Source organism: Oryctolagus cuniculus, chromosome 1, assembly GCF_051225735.1.
Source record: "Oryctolagus cuniculus isolate XC-2025 breed Fujian yellow rabbit chromosome 1, ASM5122573v1, whole genome shotgun sequence".
NCBI classification, from domain to species: Eukaryota; Metazoa; Chordata; class Mammalia; order Lagomorpha; family Leporidae; genus Oryctolagus; species Oryctolagus cuniculus.
Window position 1 is genome coordinate 114,120,699 of NC_142867.1, and position 21,949 is coordinate 114,142,647.

Here is a 21,949-nt window from a genome sequence, read left to right on the forward strand (position 1 = left end):
TATGCTGATTATGCCAAGCTGTGTCATTGGGTGCTTGTAACTCTAATATTTGCTGCTAATTTTTTTCAACAAAGAGAGGGCAGGCCCAGAATCTTTGGGTGGGGAATTGGACCTATCTAACATTTAGTAGTATTTGGGGGGCCGGCATTGTAGCATATCATTTAAGCTGCTGCCTGCATCGCCAGCATCCTGTCTGGGCACTGCTTTGAGTCCTGGCTACTCCACTTTCAATCCAGCTCCCTGCTAACAGCCTCGCAAAAGTAGCAGAAATGAACTAAGGGCTTGGGCCCCCTGCACCCACGTGGGAAGCTCCTGGCTTTGGCCTGGCCCAGCTCAGGCCGTTGTGGCCATTTGGGGAGTAAACCAGCAGATGGAAAATCTTTCTTTCTTGCTCTCACTCTGTCTCTTCCTCTCTCAGTGTGTATCTCTGCCTTTCAATAAATAAATAATTTTTTTAAAAAGTAGTGTTTGAGGCCGGCGCCACAGCTCACTAGGCTAATCCTCCGCCTTGCAGCGCCGGCACACCGGGTTCTAGTCCCGGTTGGGCGCCGGATTCTGTCCCGGTTGCCCCTCTTCCAGGCCAGCTCTCTGCTGTGACCTGGGAGTGCAGTGGAGGATGGCCCAAGTCCTTGGGCCCTGCACCCCATGGAAGACCAGGATAAGTACCTGGCTCCTGCCATCGGATCAGCGTGGTGCGCTGGCCGCAGCGCAGCGGCCATTGGAGGGTGAACCAACGGCAAAGGAAGACCTTTCTCTCTCTCTCTCTCTCTCACTGTCCACTCTGCCTGTCAAAAAAAAAAAAAGTGTTTGGTTTTGCATGATTTGTGTCATTTCTGTATATTTATGGCATATCATAGTGACTTTCCACTTGGGATTCTGATGGAAAGCTGCTTCTGAAGGTGTATTTCAGTGCAACAAAATGAGTGTTCTTTAAAGGGCCACGTTAAGTAACTAACACAAGTGACAGGAAGGATGTTCTGTAAAAGTCAACAGTGGTTACAAGTGCCTGGAATCATAAATGACGTCCAATTGCCTTTGCAGTGACTTTGGCTTCCGGATGAGTGAAGACTTGGCATTAGAGGTGTGTGTTCCAGATCCAGGATTTTCTGGAAAGTCCTCCCCTCCAGTGCCTTGTCCCGTGGGCTCTACGTACAGGCGATCAAGAGGGTACGTATCAGGCTCACAGGGGTCTCCCGGTAGTCAGGGAAGAGAGAACCACTGGGGATCCATGCATGTCCCACATTCTAGAATTCCATGTTGGCGGGTTGCATGTAGTTTGGGCAACATTTAGTGTCTCCTACACGCAGTGTCCAAAAAGTTCTGAGTCTGTAAGCTTCTCAGTGACTCTGGGAGCCTCTACAGTCCTGACCTGCATGGGGAGACCTCTTCAGAGGCATTTACTGAAGAGATGTGTGTCAAAGTCTAGCCCAGGCTACTGCTCTCGCTAGTCTGGGCCTGCTGATTTATCAACGCAGCTGATTCTGGGAGACTGCAGGGCCTCCCTCTGGGTTTCTTGAGAGGTGGACAGATGGAATGTGTTCTCCACAAGCAGGAAGTACCTCCCCAGTTGGGCTGCCTTTCTGACTATTCTCTGCTGTTTCTGACTTCTTGCTTTGGCGGGGTGACAGCTACCGGAAGATTTCTGGGGACACCTGTAGTGGAGGAGATGTTGAGGCACGGCTGGAAGGAGAGCTGGTCCCCTGTCCCCTGGCAGGTAAGAGAGGTGGTTTCTCCCCTTTGACTTAATTCACCGCTGTAGCCCGGGTGCAGGCTTGTAGCTCTAACCCAGTAGGGAACATGATGGAAATGACAACATCATGGAGATTCCTTTTCCCTAACCTGAGTATCCAAAGTCGACTTGCGCATAGCCTTCCGCTTCTGCGGGAATAGAAACTAGTTTGCATTGGTTCAGTTTTTTGAAGGCAGCTCCTTTGTTGAGAAATATTTGCTCAGTGTGTGTGGTGTGGAAGGTGTGGGGGACTGCGGGGTGCCCCCAGGCTTTTGTGTCTGCCTTGATTCCTTTGTCAAAGTTGAATACGAAGACACTTGTGCCTTCTTAGGAAGCAGCTAAGTGGTCTGTTTCAGTTTTAACATAATTATGCTTTAGTGGAATTTTACAGATTTTCATGTACTTTTCAGTGTGTTGCCAATCCTATTCACAGCCCAATGAAGTAGATATTATCAGCCCCAACTTTATTTTTTTTTAATATAAGGAAGTAGGCATCTTCAGAGGACAGGGTTAAAGGACTTAGCTAAGGTGTCACCCATCCAGAAAGCGACAAAGTGAAGATTTAGATTCCGAGCCCCACGCTTGTCATTGGACTTCACCCAAATGGCAAACGAGTCATTCTCATTATTTTAGATGAGCACGATGCCTGCCCATTAAGAAAAAACTTCATTAGAGTGATTACATGTGCTCTACAGATTGTAGTGTGTTCCAAAGCATGTTTTAAGTTGATGTAGTGGTGATGGAACGCGTTCAGGTATTTCTAATGTAGACGTGAAATTACTCTGCCTACAGGAGAGCTTGGGGCTCAGCCTCCGCTCTGTCTTCTCTGGGTTTCTACTTATTCAGTGAGAGCCCTTCTGTGATCACAGCCCTTCCACCCGCTCACGTGTCTCCTGCCTCCATGGAGAGGAGGCCGCCCTCCCGCCGCGGCGTGCTGTGGAATGGAGCAGCCACGGCGCCCAGTGGGTCACGGGGAACGTGCGTTGTCTTCCAGAGGCAGGGCCCAGCAGCCCTCTGGTTTGCTCGCTGCTTGCCAGCTTGCCTTGCTGTTTTTCATGCTAAGCTCGTTAGTCCCTTAATTTAATCTTCCATCATTACCAGGGTAATTAACATACCTCACTGCGGAGGCTCCCAGAGAACCATGGCTCCCGCAGATTCCTTCAAATGAGCAGATGATACTCAAATCTCCTCCTCACAAGAGCCATTAGCCACGAGGGCTTGGGCTAGGATGCTGTGAGCCATTGCACCGAAGGGGCTGGAGTGCGTCCTCTATAATAAATATTTTTAAAGGTAATTAGCGAGGGACAAAAATTTTTTTTTCAAGCCATCTAAACTGGCAGCAAAGGGAAACTGACAGGAGAAACAGAACAGAGGATGAAGTGGAGAAGTCTCCCTTTCAGTGTAGGCTGCCTCCTAAAGGTCAAAGAAAAAAAAAGGGCATGGACTCGCAAAGCTGGTTTCCTAGGACTACCGGGAACCATCACATCTGTGCAGGGGTGACGTTATCTCAGCAACTGGAAGGATTTGAAAAATACAGTCATTTTTCTTCCCTTTTAATTACTGTAAAAACACGCATGTCCAGGCTGTGCTGTGCCTGGCCAGCGTTGGCCAAGAATTCTGTAGCTTCTCTAGGGTAAATGTTGAGACACGTGCTCCTCTGTGCCCAACCCTAAGTTGAGTATTTCTGGACGTAGGCTCTGCGATGGGGCATTAGTTTCTTAGAAGATACAGAGTTAACAGGGTGGGGTTTCTAGTTGCTGGAGAGAGATGGGGGCATAAGGCTGGCTTCTGTGGACAGAGTCCTCACGGGCCCTGCCTCTTGACTCCCCCTCCCTCCCTGGGAATGGCAGTGGGAAGGTTTTCTGGAAAACAAAAAGGAGAGATTGGTTATCATGTGGAGGTACCTTAGATGGCTTTGAAGTGAAGTGAGACCAAAGAAAAATGGCAGACTTTTACCATATTAAAATTTTAGGTGGATTTATTTATTTCTACATTTTGTTTATTAAGGAGAGAGAGGCAGAGAAAGAGAGAGCCCCTATCTGCGGCTCACCCCTACAGATGCCACAATGGCTGGGTTGGGCCGTGCTGAGGCTGGGAAGCAGGAGTCGATCCAGGTCTCCCGTGTGGGCGCAGGGGACCTACGCACTTGCACCATCACCAGCTGCCGCCCAGGATGTGTGTTGTCAGGAGCAGGGCTCTGGGTGGAATCTGGTGACTCTGATGCAGGACCTGACCAAATGCCCACCCCGGGCTTACCTTTTGGTGCATAATCTTTGTAATGCAGGTGACTCATACTTGCTTTCACTGAATGCATGGAGTGGGGGCGGGGGCACTAACCAGCCATGCAGATTTGCATTTTGGTCCCATGTGCAGCGTCCTGTGAAAATAGATGCTCTTTTGAAAAAACTTTTTTTCTAATATCTTTTTACTGTGAGTCTCTCTAGGGAGATGACCCAAGTACCAAACATTTGGTTAGCAACACAGGCTCATACCAGCAGAGTGTTGCCCTGAGTTGTGCCCTGAGGCATGATGGGCCCAGCTGCCTCTAATCCTCCTTCCTCCGAAGCCCTCTCCTCTGTGATGGGATGGCATTTCTCTAAGTCTTGCTTGTGTGTTCTCTGCCGGCTTCTCTGGGTCAGTGCTTGTTTATCCACTCATTGTAAACGATTTTGCCTAGGTAGGCATACATGAGGTGCCTAATAATGACAGACACGCACAGGAGCGCAAGGGCTGGGAGAGGTGGGTGGAGGCAGCCACCCCCACGCGTCCCCCCACATTCATGGTCTGCAGGCTTTAGAGTGGGTGCCCCACACACGGGCGCTGGGGAAGGATCTGGGTGTCGGCCCAGCTGCATCCTTGGTGTCCAAGGGAGAGCACTTCCTGTAACCAGCTGGTTGTCTGACATCAGGGCAGGCGCTCTGGGCTTGCATTCCTGAATCCTGAAAGATGGTGGTGGCAGGATAATGCTGTGACTGAAACATAGCCTGTGGACCCGGACCGCCTGGGTTCCGATCTTCGTTCTGCCACTGACCTTGGGTGAGTTACTTCACCTCTCTGATCTCAGTTTTTCTCATTTGTCAAATTGAATTCCATCACAGCTGTTAGAGCATCAAGCCGTGCCCTTACTCGCCCTAAGTATATTGCATGAGAATCTGTTGAGGCAGGAAGAGTCTTTCTGAAACTGATGTTGTGGAACGTTTTGTAAAGAGTTGCGAAAAGATGTCTGATTACCGTTTGAGCATCTTGATAGGTTGGACGAATTGCCACGTGTCCTTGTGAACAACACGAGTGAGGGAGCCAGTTGGTTGGAAAAGTTAGTTACGAGTGTTCAGCCTCTAGTGGTCTCCGGTCAGCCAGATCGTGGAGTTGCGGGGTGCGGGCATCACTAGGGAGTGTGTGGTGGTTGGTGTCGCCAACCACCTGACAACTTGAGGCTGAGCTCAGCAACGTGCGTGTTGAAGCGTGCGTTCCGCAGGGTCTTGATCTTTAAGAAGATGTACCAGACGCTTGCGGATGCAGAGAGATCCCTGGAGCAAGTGACTTGCTCAAGGCTGGAATGTGGTTCCACTGCACACCTTCCGACTCTGGATTCCTTGGCTCTGCCACGCGATCCCCACCACCAGTGGGCACGAGGAGTTTGCATGGGAGAAGAGTAGCTCAGAGGTGCTAGGACCTCAGCGGCATCCCCTGGGCCCAACCTCCCGGATGTGTTGTGTGTCTCTGGCAGAAGAGAACGAGTTCATCCTGTACGCCACGCGCAAGTCCATCCACCGCTATGACCTGGCTTCCGGAACCACGGAGCAGTTGCCCCTCACTGGGTTGCGGGCAGCAGTGGCCCTGGACTTTGACTATGAGCACAACTGCCTGTATTGGTCTGACCTGGCCTTGGACGTCATCCAGGTGAGTCAGCCCTTGGTCTGTGCTGGGGTCTGGGCCTTGCTAGTATCCAGTACTGATGAACTTTAAGCAGAAAGGCCCAAGGAGATGGGTGAGTGAGGGTTTGTTTGTGGTAACTCATCTCAGGGCTGGCAGGTGCAGCTTTGCAGTTTTCTGTCGTATTTTTCTTTCCCTGCTACCTCTGTCTAAATAGGAAGGATAAAGGAAGCCACGCGGCACTGGCCAGCTTGTAAATGAGGTCTCATTTTTCCTGCTGGAGAGGCTTGGGATTAGCAATGTAGGATTTATAGTCATTCCCTATTGTGCCTGCTGCCTCATCAGCATCTCTTGCCAAGCCATGGCCTAGTAACACTTGCCCAAACTAGAGCTCACGCCATTATCTACTTGAGTGTTCTGAATTCAGACCAGAACCAGGAAGTCAGCATTTGAGATCCCTGGACAGGCCAGGGTAGAGAGACGGAAACTGAAACCCAGGCGTTTCAAAGGAGGGCTGCCTGATCTTTATTGCTTGTCTGTGTCACCCTTCTGAGAAGCAGTTCCAACCTGCCTTATCTAGATTCCCAGCCCAGCAGACACAATTTACAGTGCCTGGGTGTTTAGGGGTGAGGTCGGGGTGGGGCTGTCCCAGCAAAAGCACCTGACAGCTGAGCGTCTCTCAAGGGAGGATGATAAAAGCAGACACAAGAACTTGAAAATCACAGCAGGCAGTTGCATGTATTAAGAGCAGACCCATGCCTGCGTCTGGCCTTCTTGCTACGCAGCTCATAGTTGAGCAGTCAGTGTCCCTAATGACATGCAGAGGAGTATCCATGAGTAAATTCTGTTTCAAGCAGGAAGCCGTAATGCATTCTGGAAATGCTTTTGTTCAAACGCAGCTCAGTGACCAGGAGGGCCCCATCCCGTTGCCAGTCCAGCCGCTTGAATAAAGGGCTGCTGCCCCAGGACTGATTTGGCAGGAGGTCATTTGAGCATTTCCTACTGTGTTTTTTGAACTCTTTTTGTCTCTTTAGCGCCTCTGTTTGAACGGGAGTACAGGACAAGAGGTGATCATCAACTCTGACCTGGAGACGGTAGAAGCTTTGGCTTTTGAACCCCTCAGCCAATTACTTTACTGGGTGGACGCAGGCTTTAAAAAGATCGAGGTATGTGGATTCCCGGGTTATTCGTGATGAAGCGAGCAGGTGGAGTGCCTGGGCTTTGAGCCAGGTTGATGCAGAGCTGGGAGCCAGAGGGTCAGAAGAGGCTGGACATTTCCAGAGAGTGGCCCTGGTCGGCTTCTGGAAAAGCAGGGATGGTGTCAGATGATGGGCTGCCACAAAGGGCCCACGTGAGAGAGGGTGCCCGGATCCATCAGGGATGTCATTGGGACACCTGAGACTTTCTGTTTTGGCTGGCAGGAACATAAGAGTAATAACGTTAATGATAATGCCATATGATGCTGTTACAATAAGTCTAGTGCCCCGTCTTCACTCAGAGCGGTGATGGTGATCTCTTTATCACCATGATTGTCAGTCCACGCTTCACCTGTCTGCAACCTTGCGATTCAGGAACTCCCGCTCTATGTACCCAAGGTGACACCAGGGAAATAAATGGGTCCAACCCAGCAAAATCATTGTCTCGAGGAACAAAAGGACTTTCAACTGCCGCAAGTCACTGCTGAGGCCCTGGGCATGGCCACAGTGCGTCTTTGTAATGTATCCCTTTGGAGATAGGGTGCCGAGGCGGGGGTGGGAGGAGGGAGCAGCACAGTGGGAGCCAGGAGACACAGGGTGCCAGGAGGAGTTGCAAGATACCACACTCAGCCTGGCGAAGGAGACTGGGGTTGGGCTTTACTGTGCAGGCTAAAGTAGCGGGGGCAAGGGATTCATTCCGTCCAAGCTTTGGATTCTTCACGTCCAAGAGGAAGGTTCATTTGTTCACTCAGCTGAACCACCAGGGCTCGCTGAATGTGTGATCTGTGCCAGGTCTTTCCTCACGTTCTGATGCTGCAAGACGCACCAGCTCCTGGTCAGAGAGTGTGGACCTCAGCCGAGGAAGTAGAAAACTTCGGAAATAAAGAATGGGGCTCAGTGCTACAGAGAACATGGAGCAGACTGTTATGGCCGTGTGCTTGGGGAGTGGGCAGCGTTAGGAAACGTGGGCGGGGAAGCCTTCTGAAGAGGTGGCCCCTGAGCTGAGCCTGACCCAGGGAGGATAAGAACAGCCTCTCCGGGCGGGGATGTTGCACAGGCGCCTGAGATGCATGGTGCCTGGCACCCACTGAACACTGCCTTAGGGGTCTTGCTATTGCTAGTCTCTCCTTTCTTTTTAAAGTTTTTATTCATTTTATTTATTTGAAAAACAGGTTGATTTTCCAACTGCAGGTTCATTCCCTATATGATCACAAAGCTGGCTAGGGCTGGGCTGAAGCCAGGAGCCCAGAACCATATCCGAGCTTTCCCCCTATGAGTGGCAGGGATCCAAGCACTTGAGTCACATCTGCTGCTTCCCAGGGTGCATATTAACAGGAAGCTGGATTGGAAGTGGAGACAGGACTTTAACCTAGGCACTGCGATACGGGATGCAGGCATCCAAAACGGTGTCTTAACCACTGCACCGAACACTTGCTCCTCTCCTTGCTTGTAATTGCTTGAGGCCAGGGCTTTGCTAGGCACTAGAAAAGGTGCACAGGAGGCCTGAGGCCTGCGGGGTGACTGCTGTAAAACCCAAGTACGGCTTGTGCAAAGTGCCCTAAGATGTCTGTGAGCAGAGCTGCTGCTGCGCTTTGATCCAGTGGCTCAGGAAGCCAGGAAAGGAAGTGGGCCTACGGGGAGTTGGGAAGGAAAGTGACCATTGATTTGAGAGGGCAGTGGCGAGGGCAGGCTGGCATGGGATATGGCAGGAGCTGTGGGGAGAGAAGGTGTGTCAGGCTTGGAGAACCACGAGATGGCCCCCAAGTTGAAGCAGGGGAGAGAGAGAAGGGGGCTGCTGTGTGGACTCTGCAGTGCCAGGCTGGGGGATGGAGACTGGTTTGTGGCCAGTGTGGAGTCCTTGGTGGCTGTGAGCATGGAGTGACATGGGCTGGATAAGTAAGCTCATGCAGACGGAGCACTTACCGGCCTTGGTGCAGCTGCGATTGCAGCTCGGACTGGGGCTCCCGTCTCTCCTGGGCTTTGTGGTAAGGTGGGGAAATTGTCACCTGAGCCAGAGAAGGGAAGAGCCCTCCCAGACTGGAAGCCGGGACGGTTCCTGGCTGCGTCTGGCCAGGGATCGGGCAGGTGCAGAGGGAGTTTGTCCACAGGCAGGCTGTGCGCAGGAGCCTTTGGCCGTGCTGGTCTCCTGGAGGGGCTCGGATTCGTCATACCCTTTTGGCTTCTCTCTGTGCCAGGTAGCCAATCCAGATGGTGACTTCCGACTCACCGTCGTCAATTCCTCGGTGCTGGATCGGCCCCGGGCCCTGGTCCTTGTGCCCCAAGAAGGGTAAGTGTGCCCGCCCCTCAGAGGGAACCAATCCGTGACTGACATTGCAACAAAGGATTCTCATCAGATAGGAACTGAAGCATGGAAACCTTGTTTCTCCTGAGGTGTGGTCGGATTAATCTGCTAACTGAGAGTTTTTGCTTAGTCATCGCGGTCCGGTGACTCCATTCACTTTTGTTAACAAACCGCGGAAGCCCTTTGGCGGCCCTGTGTGTTGCATCTGTAGGCTGTTTCCTTAGAAAAGGTGCTGCCCGAAGAGCATCTCTGGAGACACAGAGAGCCCCCTGGGTGTTGGAAGGCCTCGTTATCTGGAGCTTCTGTGTGGTGCAAACATCGCAACGGCTCCATCTTTCCCGACAACCCCTTCTCCGTCTTATTCGCAATTAGGACCTACTTGAGGGCTGCAAAGGTGCTTTCTTATTACTTCAGTGACTGAGGGAAGCGTAGTGAAGGGGGAGATTTGATTCTGGGCTAGCTTTCCTGGCCTGGCCCCTCGCATAGCAGTTCTGACTGAGCATTAGCGCTGCTTTTGTTTTTGTTTTTGTTTTTGACAGGCAGAGTGGATAGTGAGAGAGAGAGACAGAGAGAAAGGTCTTCCTTTTGCCGTTGGTTCACCCTCCAATGGCCGCCACAGCAGGCGCGCTACGGGCTGTGCGCTGATCCGAAGGCAGAAGCCAGGTGCTTCTCCTGGTCTCCCATGGGGTGCAGGGCCCAAGCACTTGGGCCATCCTCCACTGCACTCCCGGGCCACAGCAGAGAGCTGGCCTGGAAGAGGGGCAACTGGGACAGAATCCGGCGCCCCGACCAGGACTGGGACCTGGTGTTGCCGGCACCGCAGGTGGAGGATTAGCCTATTGAGCCGCGGCGCTGGCTAGCACTGCCTTTGAACAAAGAACTCTAAAAGTACCCTGTATACCTGATTGAAGGATTAAACAGGAGTTGATGAAAACGTTTCCTCTGTTTTCCTTCCTCATGTTTCACACTTAATGCTTCCTGGAGGGAATCATTTCCATAGTTTTCTGTGTTTCATTCAGAATTGTTTTTACCCATTTTGAGGGGACATCAAAGTTAATGGAAAATAGAATTAAATGGCGTTTGTTTTGGTGCAAATAATTTTGAAGTCCACGCATAGTTTTTCCATGAACTCTTTGAAGACCCCAGTAGAAGCATTATCCTTTTTTTTGACAGGCAGAGTGGACAGTGAGAGAGAGAGACAGAGAGAAAGGTCTTCCTTTGCCGTTGGTTCACCCTCCAATGGCCGCCATGGCCAGAGCGCTGCAGCCAGCGCACCACGCTGATCCGAAGCCAGGAGCCAGGTACTTATCCTGGTCTCCCATGGGGTACAGGGCCCATGCACTTGGGCCATCCTCCACTGCCCTCCCAGGCCACAGCAGAGAGCTGGCCTGGAAGAGGGGCAACTTGGACAGAATCCGGTGCCCCGACCAGGACTAGAACCCGGTGTGCCGGCCCCGCAGGCAGAGAATTAACCTATTGAGCCGCGGTGCCAGCCAAGCATTATCCTTAAAACACACACGTGACTGTCAACATCACAGTGTGTTTACAGTCTGTACTTTTACAAAAACACGTCCATGTTTGTCTCATGTGAACACAAGGAGATTCCATAACACAATCACTTTCTCTATTGAGGAGCGTGTAAATTAATACACACATGTACATTTCTTTGCACATTATCGTTGCATAATTAGATTTTGTCCATCCATAGATGAATTCCAGTCATGGAATTTCTAGGTCAGGGGATTAAGTTGTTTCAGGCATTACAGCTACAGATTATAGTAATGCTGCACTAACTGGTCTGATTGCTCGGGAGGGCTCTCTTCCCCGGGGGTTGGTATTTGAGCCCCCACATCTCTAGCTTTGATGGGACGTGTGTTAATCCCCGTCTTGACCAGGATCATGTTCTGGACCGACTGGGGAGACCTGAAGCCTGGGATTTATCGGAGCAACATGGACGGATCTGCCGCCTATCGCCTCGTGTCGGAGGATGTGAAGTGGCCCAATGGCATTTCCGTGGACGATCAGTGGATCTACTGGACGGATGCCTACCTGGACTGCATTGAGCGCATCACGTTCAGCGGCCAGCAGCGCTCCGTCATCCTGGACAGACTCCCGCACCCCTATGCCATTGCTGTCTTTAAGGTGAGTCCGTGTCCCTCTCCACCTGGCTGTCAGGTGAAGAGTATGCTGGCCTCCAGAGCCCACTACCCCTGGGTTTTTACAGAGATGCTGCCTAGCTTCCAGAAAATTCTCTACTTTCTGAATTTGAAGTCATACACTCAGCCCATGCGGAGGGGTGTCAGTCAGAGGTGCCAGGGGTCCAGGCTCCCACCACTGTTCACGGTTCAAAAGGTTAAGGTTATTTCCCGTGAATGTTCTGGGTTCACACTTCAATGTCGGCAGCCTCATTCTTAAACAGTATCTTCAGGGGCCGGCGCCGTGGCTCACTAGGTTAATCCTGCGCCTGCGGCACCAGCATCCCATATGGGCACCAGGTTCTAGTCCCGGTTGCTCCTCTTCCAGGCCAGCTCTCTGCTGTGGCCAGGGAGTGCAGTGGAGGATGGCCCAAGTACTTGGGCCCTGAACCCGCATGGGAGACCAGGAGGAAACACCTGGCTGCTGTCTTTGGATCGGCACAGCACCAGCCATAGTGGCCATTTGGGGAGTGAACCAACAGAAGGAAGGCCTTTCTCTCTGTCTCTCTTTCTCACTGTCTATAACTCTACTTGTCAAATAAAAATGACAACAAACAAACAAACAAACAAAAAACAGTATCTTCATCTCCTGTGAGGTGCGATTCACTCATTTCTTCGTGTCCTGATGGCTTAAGTTGAACTCCGTGCCATCTGCATTGCCTCTCAGTTCTGTTTTAACAAAACAGACCCGTTTTGCAAAATTCACCTCCCCCATATCGGAAAGCAGATGGTAAACTGGGGGGCCGGGCTTGTGGTCAGACTCCAGTGCTTATCAGATAGCATTGTTAGGGGCAGTTCCTTCCATGTGGACACTTGGTGAGGTTTGGAGAAAGCCACCGCCTCTTGGATTTAAGAGGGACCTTGATCAGGCCGGCTGTGGAGCTGCTAAATGAAAATTGTCTCCTGCTTGGGGGAACTCTCATTCTTACAGACGGTGCAGATGCAGAACTAAAGAGCTGGGCTAATCGAGGTCTTCTTTCTAGAATGAGATTTACTGGGATGACTGGTCACAGCTCAGCATATTCCGAGCTTCTAAGTACAGCGGGTCCCAGATGGAGATTCTGGCCAGCCAGCTCACGGGGCTGATGGACATGAAGATCTTCTACAAGGGGAAGAACACAGGTAAAGCAGAGCCCCCTCCTCGGTCTCTGCAGAGTTGATCTCGGGGAATGGGCTGCGTGTGGGCAGTCTCCGTTTGCAGCAGGCCCTGGCAGCCTGCGTCTGTGTTGTCACGACAACATGCACATTATTTAATTTCTTCCTAATGACATCTTAATTTCTTTTCTAATGATACACAAACAGCTGGAAGACAGCATGTTTTTGCCTGCCGAGAGTGTTGGTGCTTGGTGGGTAATTACAGCCTCCTCCTGCCCTTGGCCCCTTGCTGATGGGTGCTGTGGCTGCTCTTGCAGCTGGGAGGACCCCAGCCTGTGCCTCACGCCTGCCTGGCATCCTCGCTGTGCGCGGTGCTCGGACGGTCGGGGCTGCCTCGCAGGGCTCCTTTCTTGTCCCCAGGTTGCCCGGATGACCCATGGTTCTTTTATCGCACTTCCCTCTGTTGCAGTGCCGTGTGTCTCTATGTGTTGCTTTAATTAACCCCATGAAGGAGGAGGTTGCCTTTTATTCCCCCTCAGCTTTGCCAGCAGCTAACACTCAGTAAATACTCAATTCATGTGCTTGTTCAGAGAAAGAGAGGACAAGGCAAGGGAGGACTTGCCGTGGGTGTGGACGGTTGCTGTCTTAAAGTTCTGCTGGGTGTGGCTTCAAGAACCCCAGGTCAGGACTTTGAGCTGCAGGCCCTGGAGGCTGGGACTGTCGAGCAGAAAGCTGCCTTCCTTCCTGGACTGCCCGTATGCTGCGCTCCCAGCCGGGCGTGGACTCAGGCGGGCAGCGATCCGGGCATCCCCAAGAAGAACCGTTCCTGCAAGAGTTGCCCTCTTTATCTCAGCAGGATTAACTGGCAGCCTGGGAGGCCAACACTCCTGTGCTGACGAACTGCTAGGCTTCTGTTTTGAACTAGAATGTTGATGCTCTTTCTTGGTTCTTGGCCGAAGGTGTGCCAAGAGAAAACAAGGGAAATAATCCAGTTTCAGATAACACTGTTATCCCTTTGGGACCCATGATGGTGCCGTGAGGACGCTCTCAGAAGACTGGGAAGTGTCCTGCAGATGTGAGTCTGTGTTCTTGTCGATTGCCCCAGCGCCCTGTGAGGTCGGGCTGACTGTTGTTAGGAAGCATGGTCTGCAGACTAGGGGAGGAAATCCTGGGGATTAGTTAGCTTTCCCAGAGTGCTCTCACTAGTAGAGGATCTGGGCTGTTGTTCCAGTTGTGCCACTATGTGGCGAAGTCCAAGTTCTCTCTTAGAGGAGATGCCTGCTTTAAAACAGGGAGAGATGGAGGAAGCGCACTTTGCGGCTCCAGGGTCTGAAATCTGGTCCTGCTTGCGGGAAGTGCCGCGTCCCTGCTGATCTGCCTTGCTAGCGTGCAGAGTGGATTTGCAGCATTTCTCTAAGTTATCACCAGTCCAGGTGAATGGGTACTTGTAAGGAAGTGTGTGTTGTGCACACGGCAGCTCCTGAATCACTGTGTCCAGGGAAGCTGGTGCTCCCCGGGCTCTGTGCTCCTGGCCTTGGCCGGCTGCTCCTGCAGCAGCGCCAGCACAGCATTATGGGCATCACACCTAGGCCCCTGGAGCTGGACAGGTGGGACTGTGTGCTCTGAGCACGTGCAGGTGTGGTGTCCTTGTGCCAGACGACAGGGCTGCGATTCTCCAGCTTAGCTGGGCTTTCTCCTCCATGCCTCAAAGATCCCCTGCGATTAAACCAGCCAGAGGAGTTGTGGGGTGAGGTGGGGTCTGTGTAGAGGAAAGACTGTCTCATAAGTGACGTGTGTGCTGGCAGGTGCAGCAGACTTGTGGCTGTGCAGGATCAGCTGTGGCCACCCCTTTGGTCCAGCTGTTGCCTTCTTTACTCCTTTTGGTTGTGAACAGAGTACTTCTAGGAGACAACCTGCCACAGATACAGGGCCAGAGGGGAAAGTGTGTAATCCCAGACAGGCCAGTTTGGCATCGGGGTGTCAGCACTGCCTGTGTGCCCTGTGAGACTCTTGGCCTTGAACTTGTCTGCTTTAACCTGGCTTCCTTTTTAGAACACTGAGAGGGTGTTGCAAATTCATATTGTGCATTGGCAACCCCTGGTGCCAGCTATTCTGCTCCTAACACATACAGGAGTTTATATTTTCCAAGTATAAAATAATGGTGATGGTAATATCCACCTTTATGAAAGGGTTATTCTGTTGTAAGCACCACTAATATACCTCATGGGCTTGGGTGACCTCCGTTTTCCCCAGTCCATTCATACTATTAATACTCCCATTTTTATAGATGAGAGTGTGAAAGGTTCAGTAACTTGTCTACATCACACGTTTTTTAAAAAAGATTTCTTTGTTTATTTGATAGAGTTACACAGAGAAGGAGAGGCAGAGAGAGAGAGAGAGAGAGAGTTCTTTCATCCACTGGTTCACTCCCCAGATGGCTGCAATGGCTGGAGCTGCGCCCAGTCTGAAGCCAGGAGCTCCTTCCAGGTCTCCCACTCGGGTGCAGGGGCCCAAGGACTTGGGCCATCTTCTGCTGCTTTCCCAGGCCATAGCAGAGAGCTGGATCAGAAGTGGAACAGCGAGGATTTGAACTAGTGCCCATATGGGATGTCGGCACTGCAGGCACTGGCTTTACCCGCTACCCCACAGCTCTGGCCCCTATATCACTTGTTCAGTGAGTGCTAAGGATTTGAACCATAGCTGAGTTGACTTCAAAGTTTGAACCTGTAACACCTTTAGGCTGCCTTTCTTTCATCTCTTGTTGCACTAATAGTTTCTTGGTCATATGACAGATTTTGATTGAAGCTGCTTTGTGATAAAAAATTTTGTTCATTTGGAACAGTTATCAGTTTGGGGTATTTGGTTATAAGTGAATCAATCTCTCTCTCTCTCTCTCTCTCAATTTATTTTCATCTACTTGAAAGGCAGTGTAACAGCAAGAGAGAGAGAGGAAAAAAATCCTCTATCCACTGGTTGAATTTCAGTCAGAGCTAAGCCAAATTGAAGCCAGAAGCCTCAGACTCCATTCGCGTCTCCTGCATGGGTGACAGGGGCCCAAGCACTTGGCCCATCTTCTGCCGTCTCCCAGGGGCATCAGCAGGAAGCTGGGTCAGAAGCCGAGTAGCCAGGACTTGAACCAGCGCTCCAGTGTGGAATGCAGGCAGTCTCTCCGAGAGGCAGTGTAACTTGCTGTGCTACAACGCCCACGTGGCTGATTTTAAGCAGTGCTGTGGGATTTATTCTTCGGGAAGTGTGTTTTTTCTTTAGAGAGGTTGCTTTGCACAGTGATTGATATCTTCAGTCGGTGGTGTTTTGGAGCTCTTGAAATTCTCCAGCGGAGCCTGCGGTAAGCGTGTGCTTTATGAACAAGCACAGTGAGGGCAGACATCATTTGGGGTGGATTTGATTTTCACAACTGCTGTGATACACGAGCAAGTTTGGCTCCCAGTGTGCTTCTGGAGGAATTTTCCAGAGAGGAAACCTGAGAGTGTTCAGACTTCCGAGAGAAGGAAGACCCCGTGGGGCTGTTTGGTCTTCCAGGGAGGACTCTCACGTGTCCATTCTTCACGGTGGGGATGACCTGGTTCACGTTGCTCACGTTCCCTGTCAAGGCAGGTGGCATGTCGGTGGCTCCTGTAGGAACTCTGCTGAGTTTTCCTTCCATCTTCTTCCAGGTTCTCTCTGAGGTCACCCTCCCGCTTTCCATATTGTGTCTTTATACCAACCAGGACACTCCGGCCCTCCCCGCCTGTTGCCCTCAGTGGCTCAGTTGGCTTGGTCTGTGCTTGGCTCCTGGATGGCACTGCTCTCAGTTTCTGCCTCTCTGCCTGGATCACCCTCCTGAAATAGGACACCCCGTTTTGGATGCCGTGCCCTTAGCTCTTGCTTGTTTTGGTAGGAACACTCATGCTGTGTGTGACAGTGTTATTCATGGTACTTTAGACACAATCTCTATGAAAATATCATCCTGTAATTGAGCATATTTAAATAACCTCCTTTTCTGTTATTGCTCCGTTTCTTGGAACATCCAGTGATCCATTGTCCTTGGAAAACAAGGAGCCTGTTCCACACCCCTCCGGAAGGGCTGTCGTTCATGGCGGCTCCTTGTCGGTTCTGCTTCCCCTCTTCATAGCCAGTGCCTGTGTACTTGAGCCAAAGGAGCAGTCTGTACCCAGTAGATTGATCAGGGTGAACCGATGCCTGGAACTCCTGCTCAGGCCAAGGTTGTTTCACTGTTGTGATTCAGCTGCTGTGGCTGATTGAGTTCTTTGTGGGCACTTGTTCCGTGTTCATTGTGTGAATGTGTCTTTTTCGGTGTGCATCTTTTATCTGTTTGCCAGTGGCTCCTACTCCCTTTTTTTAAATGATCAAAACGACTGTTTCTGTCACATTGTACCTTCATGTTTTGTTTAAGACCACTTAAAAGCTGAGGAGGCACCACCTCCTCCACCACTACAGAGCGCACATGTTAACCCCCTGTCAATGCTGGTTTTCATCAGTGGTCCCAGCTTTCAAACAAGCTGGCCAGGGTAGACATGGCTTAGCTGAGAGCTTGGCTTCGTGGAAGCTGATGGCTCTGGGAAGAGGTTTCTGTCGTGAGATGGCACAGATGAGGTGTGAGTTGTATCCAAGTTCCTTTTGGTCATTTTCCCCATTTTCAAGATTAGTAGCCACAAGCAAAAGAATATAACATTTTACCATTTTTCTGGCTCTTGTGTTACTCTAGAGTTGTTCCGTGTTGCCTTTTGGTTGTTATGACATAGCACATGCATCCTCTCCCTCCCGTCCCTGGGAAGATGTAGGGGCTGGAAAAACACCTTGCCACCTGTGCCCATGAGGCTCTCAGAAGCACAGTGGTGAGTTTATGACTGCCAGCATTAAGAAAAAATGGGAGGTACAAGTGGGACTGATGGACATGACCCAGCCCTTATGTAGGGTTATAGCAGCTGATGAGTCGTGTGGTTGGCCCCACATTTAGTTCTTTGGCTGTGCTTTGCCACAGAGGAGTTGAGAAGGGGGCACCTGGAGTTTTGTCCCAGCTGCAGCATTAGAAGTGCACATTCTGATTAAGGGCTTTTGAGTCCGAAGGAACAGGAACCCACTCAGGCTGGCCCACGTGAAGAGAGCTGCTGAGAGAACGAGGAGAAGTAGTGAGGAGGTCAAGGTCAGGACGGGCTTCTGGGTGAGACTTACGTCAACTGGAGCTCGGAGTGGCCAAGCCTGCCTTCCCGGCACCTGGTGCCGGCCTCTCCTCTCGCTGCGGACTGACCTTGTCTGTGTGCTCAGAATTTGTTTCTCTGTAGCTTTGAGTTGCACAGGTTCTGGCTCACCGTGTACTACCTTTGACATCCATGCTCTGTAACCCTTCTCCTGGCTCCTGCTCTCTCACCTGTCGCTCCCCCTCTTCGTGGAGGAACGACACAGGACCCTGCGCTGTTCTTTTGTCTGCTCGGCCCTCCCCGGGTTTGCTGCTGGTTTTTCCCGGGTTGGCTACTGTCCCTTCCACCTCCGTGGAAGGGCGGTTCCCCCTGGCCACTTTCCCCACTTCCGCAGGGGAGCGGCACACCGCCGGCCGGCTCTCTCGGGGGCTGCACAGGTGTTCCCCTTAGATGTTCCTGGTGCATGCCGTCTCTCTCCTCCTTTATAGTCCTCCTCTGCCAATCCCAACTCGGCTGCCCACACACCGAGTACGCTGCTCTCCTCCAATCAGGAGCAAGTCCTACAGTTTATTGGCTGAACTGGAGGCAGCTGTGTAGAAGCTGTTTTCTTCTCTCCCAGCGCCATATTGTGGGAGAGCAGATGCATAGAATAAGTCTTAATTCCAGTAACTTAGTCTAGTCCGAGTTGCTCCCAGTTGCCCCCCACACTCACCCTCCAGGAACCAAGGCCCACATTCCAGAAGGCACCTCTGTGGCCCAGTTTCTCTCCAGGGCAGTCCCAGGGAGGCAAGTCTGGGAGGCGAGTCACTGGTTAAACCATGGCTGTGTGTGGTTCAGCTCCTGGCTCTGAGCCGAGGCTGTGGGCACAGTCAGGACGCCAGGGCATGCCATGTGATCTTTGTGAACTTCTCAGAAAGAGACACATTTGCTGAGGTCTGCACCTAGGGGTGCCTCCCTTGCGGCTCCTACTTGTCCAGATGCTGTGGAATTAACCTGCATGTCCTCTCTCCAGGAAGCAATGCGTGTGTACCCAGGCCGTGCAGCCTGCTGTGCCTGCCCAGAGCCAACAACAGCAAAAGCTGCAGGTGTCCAGATGGCGTGGCCAGCAGTGTCCTCCCTTCCGGGGACCTGATGTGTGACTGCCCTAAGGGCTACGAGCTGAAGAACAACACGTGTGTCAAAGAAGGTGCGTCCCTTTTCCCTCTGCCTTTGGCTCTCACAGTGCTCTGTGTTCCCTAACCTGGTTGAGTTCACTGGGCAGAGTCCAAGATAAAAATCAGCCCCCTGGATAGTTAAGGGCTGTGGCCCTTCATTCAGAACAGGCCTGAGCTGTGCATGTCAAGTGAGAGTCGTGCCTTTTGGTTTAATGCCAGGTGACACAGATTTTCTTCGGGTTCACCTGTCGTCTTCTCCTAACCTGCCCCTCCCAACTGTGTTCTCCGCATTCTGCTTCCAAGTTGGACTCACCTGACTTTGGAAGGAAACGAGTTTGACTCCTTCAGACTTGACTTACTACCCATTCACATCCGCCAGCCCTAAATGTCCCAAACTTGCAGACCCATGCTTACAAGAGGTTTTGAGCCATGACTTCCAAGCTGTGAGCAGGTGGCTCCCGCAGTCTCATCCCCCTCCCTATGTGAGTTGGAGTACGTAGATCTTGGATGTTGTCCGTTGAAAGCCTGTTCCGTGTGTCCTTTGTCTCCAGTTTTCCCTTCATCCTTTCCCAGTCCAGCCTCCTGTTTATGCCAGTGAGGTGAGCCCCTGGAAGGGGACCTTGCCAGGAACTGCCTCCACCCAGGGCCAGAGCCCTCGCTTTTCTTTCTTCCCAAGGCCATATTTGCTTTGTAATCCTAGCCTGGCTTCTCGCAGCAGACTCCCGAGTCCAGGACAGGGCAGTACACAATAGAAGCCCTGTAGTCTATCTTTCTTACGAAACACAAGTGGAAAGCGATGAGCCTGCCTTTTTGAGAAACAGAGCGCTTTCTTGCAGGCCCTGGATATCGTCTTAAAGCTGTTTGGGAAGCAGTGGCGTCAACAGTGAATTCCAAGAGGAGGGGAAAGGCTTCTCGTACTGTCAGAATCCTTTATCCAAAGCAGAAGACAGTCGTGTCCTTGACCCAGTTTGCTAAGCAATGCATTTTGTTTCAGCGTGAATACTTGCTCTGAAGAAGTCATAAGGCAGAAAAGAGTCTCATAATAAAATCTTTTAAAAAAAGATTTATGTATCTGAAAGGCAGAGTTACAGAGAGTGAGAGAGAGAGAGAGAGAGATCTTTCATCCGCTGACTCACTCCCCAAATTGCCACAATGGCTGGAACTTGGCCAGACCGAAGCCGGGAGCCTGGAACTCCATCCAGGTCTCCCACATGGGTGGCAGGAGCCCAAGTACTTGGGCCATCATTTGTTGCCTTCGCAGTCAGTCACATAAGCAGGGAGTTGGCTCAGAAGTGGAGCAGCTGGGACTCCAACTGGGGTTCATAGAGTGCCAGCGATACAGGCAGCAGCTTAACCTGCTGTGCCACAGTGCTGGCCCGCCTTAATAAAATCCTTGTTACCCACTCGATTGAATACTTATGGCTATAAAACTGTACATGGTTGTCACTTAGTGTCCTGGGAGATTAGGGATTTGTTCCAAACACCTGTCCCCACCGGTGGACATTAAAAGCTATGGATGCTCAAGTCCCTTACATTACATGACATGGCATTTGAGTGTAAGCCGTACCCATCCTCCTCTGTTTCAGATCATCCGTAGGTTTCTTACCATACCTGTTGCAGTACAAGTAGTAGTCATGCTATGTTGTCTAGGGAACATAGACCACACAGTCTATGTGTGTACAGTAGAAGTGCAGTTTTTGTTTTTCCTGCAGTGTCTGATGTGTAGTTATTTGAGTCCATGGATGTGAAATCCACACATGCAGAGAACTGACTGTTTATTGGACATTGCCATAGATATACTGAATGTCTATGTTTTAGTACTGTGGGGACGTGGTTCACTTGGAGCCCCCGTGTTAGGCATTTTATAATGTGGATGCACTCTGTTCGCTACCCAGTAGACCCAGCAGCTCTCCTCCTCATCCGTTCTCATCGCTGTAACCACCTCTGAGTCCTCGGTCCAGCCTGTCCCGTGCATTTGAATTGGGAGAGGAAGGGGGAGGCTGCTGGGGCCCCCTCCTCCCCTGTGTGCGGGCGCGCCTGGCAGCCCTGCCTCGGATGTCTTGTTTGAGGAAGGGAAACAGAGACTGTGAGGAGCGCGTGCTGTGGTCCAGCCGTCAGTAATTCTGGCTTTGTTTCCTCCCCCGCCCGTCGCGTGGGCAGAAGACACCTGTCTGCGCAACCAGTACCGCTGCAGCAACGGGAACTGCATCAACAGCATCTGGTGGTGCGATTTCGACAACGACTGCGGAGACATGAGCGACGAGAAGAACTGCCGTGAGTCCGCTGCCTCAGCCCAGTTAGCACCACGCCTCGCGCTGGCCGCGACCCAGGAGCCTGCAGCCCGGCTCTGGCCTCCATCGTTGGTGTTGCTTATCTGAGTTGATGCGGCTTGGATAGCGGAGAAAGCACACCACACTTCTTTATGTTAGACTGGATATTATCATTGTTTTCCACAAACCACATGAGCTAGATGTCTGCTGGTTTCCAGAGGTTTCTAAATACGCATTCTGTGGCTGAAACTAAGCTGATATGCCAGCCTGGGCTCTGGTCTTGGCTTTCTCACTGTGGGAGAGCAGCTGACTTGGGACGAGTGACCAGGTGACATTCTCGGAGTTGTAAACTCAGAGATGGGAAACGGGTGTTATTTTGTGTGCTGCTCCCGTTGGTTGATGTCGTGTGCCTGGCAGGCTCAAGAGAGGGATTTCTGATTGATGAGCAATGCATAGTTTGACCTGGAAAGCGGAGCTCTAGGTAGGAATGGACTATATGGATTCTAAGTAGAATAGCTAGAACTTCTAAATTGAAAAGCATGTGGCTTTGTTTAGGAAGATTTTTTCTAAAAAGTAACTACTTATAATGAATAATTTATTAACCACAGATCTTAGCTATCTTAGTTTTCCTAGAAATTTTTATTTACTAATTTTCACTTTACTTTAAAGGCAGAGAAGGAGTGAGAGACAGAGGGAGGGAGGGTGGGAGGGAGAAAGAGAGAATATCTTTCATTTGCTGGTGTATTTCTCAAATGCCCACAATAGCTGGTGCTGGACCAGGCCACGGCCAGGAGCTTGGAACTCAGTCCAGGTCTTCCATGTTGGTGGCAAGGACTCAAGTACTTGAGCCATCACTTTTGTCTCCCAGAGTACACAGTAACAGGAAGCTGGAATTGTTAGTGGCGCTGGGACTCAAACCCAGGCACCATGATATGGGATGTGGGCATCCCAAATAGCTTCTTAACTGCCAAGTCAA

At 51.3% G+C, this 21,949-nt stretch overlaps 1 protein-coding gene across 4 annotated transcripts in view; it reads left to right on the forward strand.

The window, feature by feature from the left end:
* Positions 1-21,949, forward strand: part of SORL1 (sortilin related receptor 1) — a 175,789-nt gene that overhangs the window by 88,578 nt on the left and 65,262 nt on the right. For all 4 annotated transcript variants that reach the window (NM_001082664.1, XM_089328999.1, XM_089328989.1 and 1 more), the window contains 9 exon segments: positions 1,042-1,167; positions 1,629-1,714; positions 5,457-5,629; positions 6,637-6,768; positions 8,994-9,085; positions 10,996-11,242; positions 12,279-12,417; positions 18,562-18,735; positions 20,864-20,977. In NM_001082664.1, coding sequence (NP_001076133.1) covers positions 1,042-1,167; positions 1,629-1,714; positions 5,457-5,629; positions 6,637-6,768; positions 8,994-9,085; positions 10,996-11,242; positions 12,279-12,417; positions 18,562-18,735; positions 20,864-20,977 — 1,283 coding nt within the window.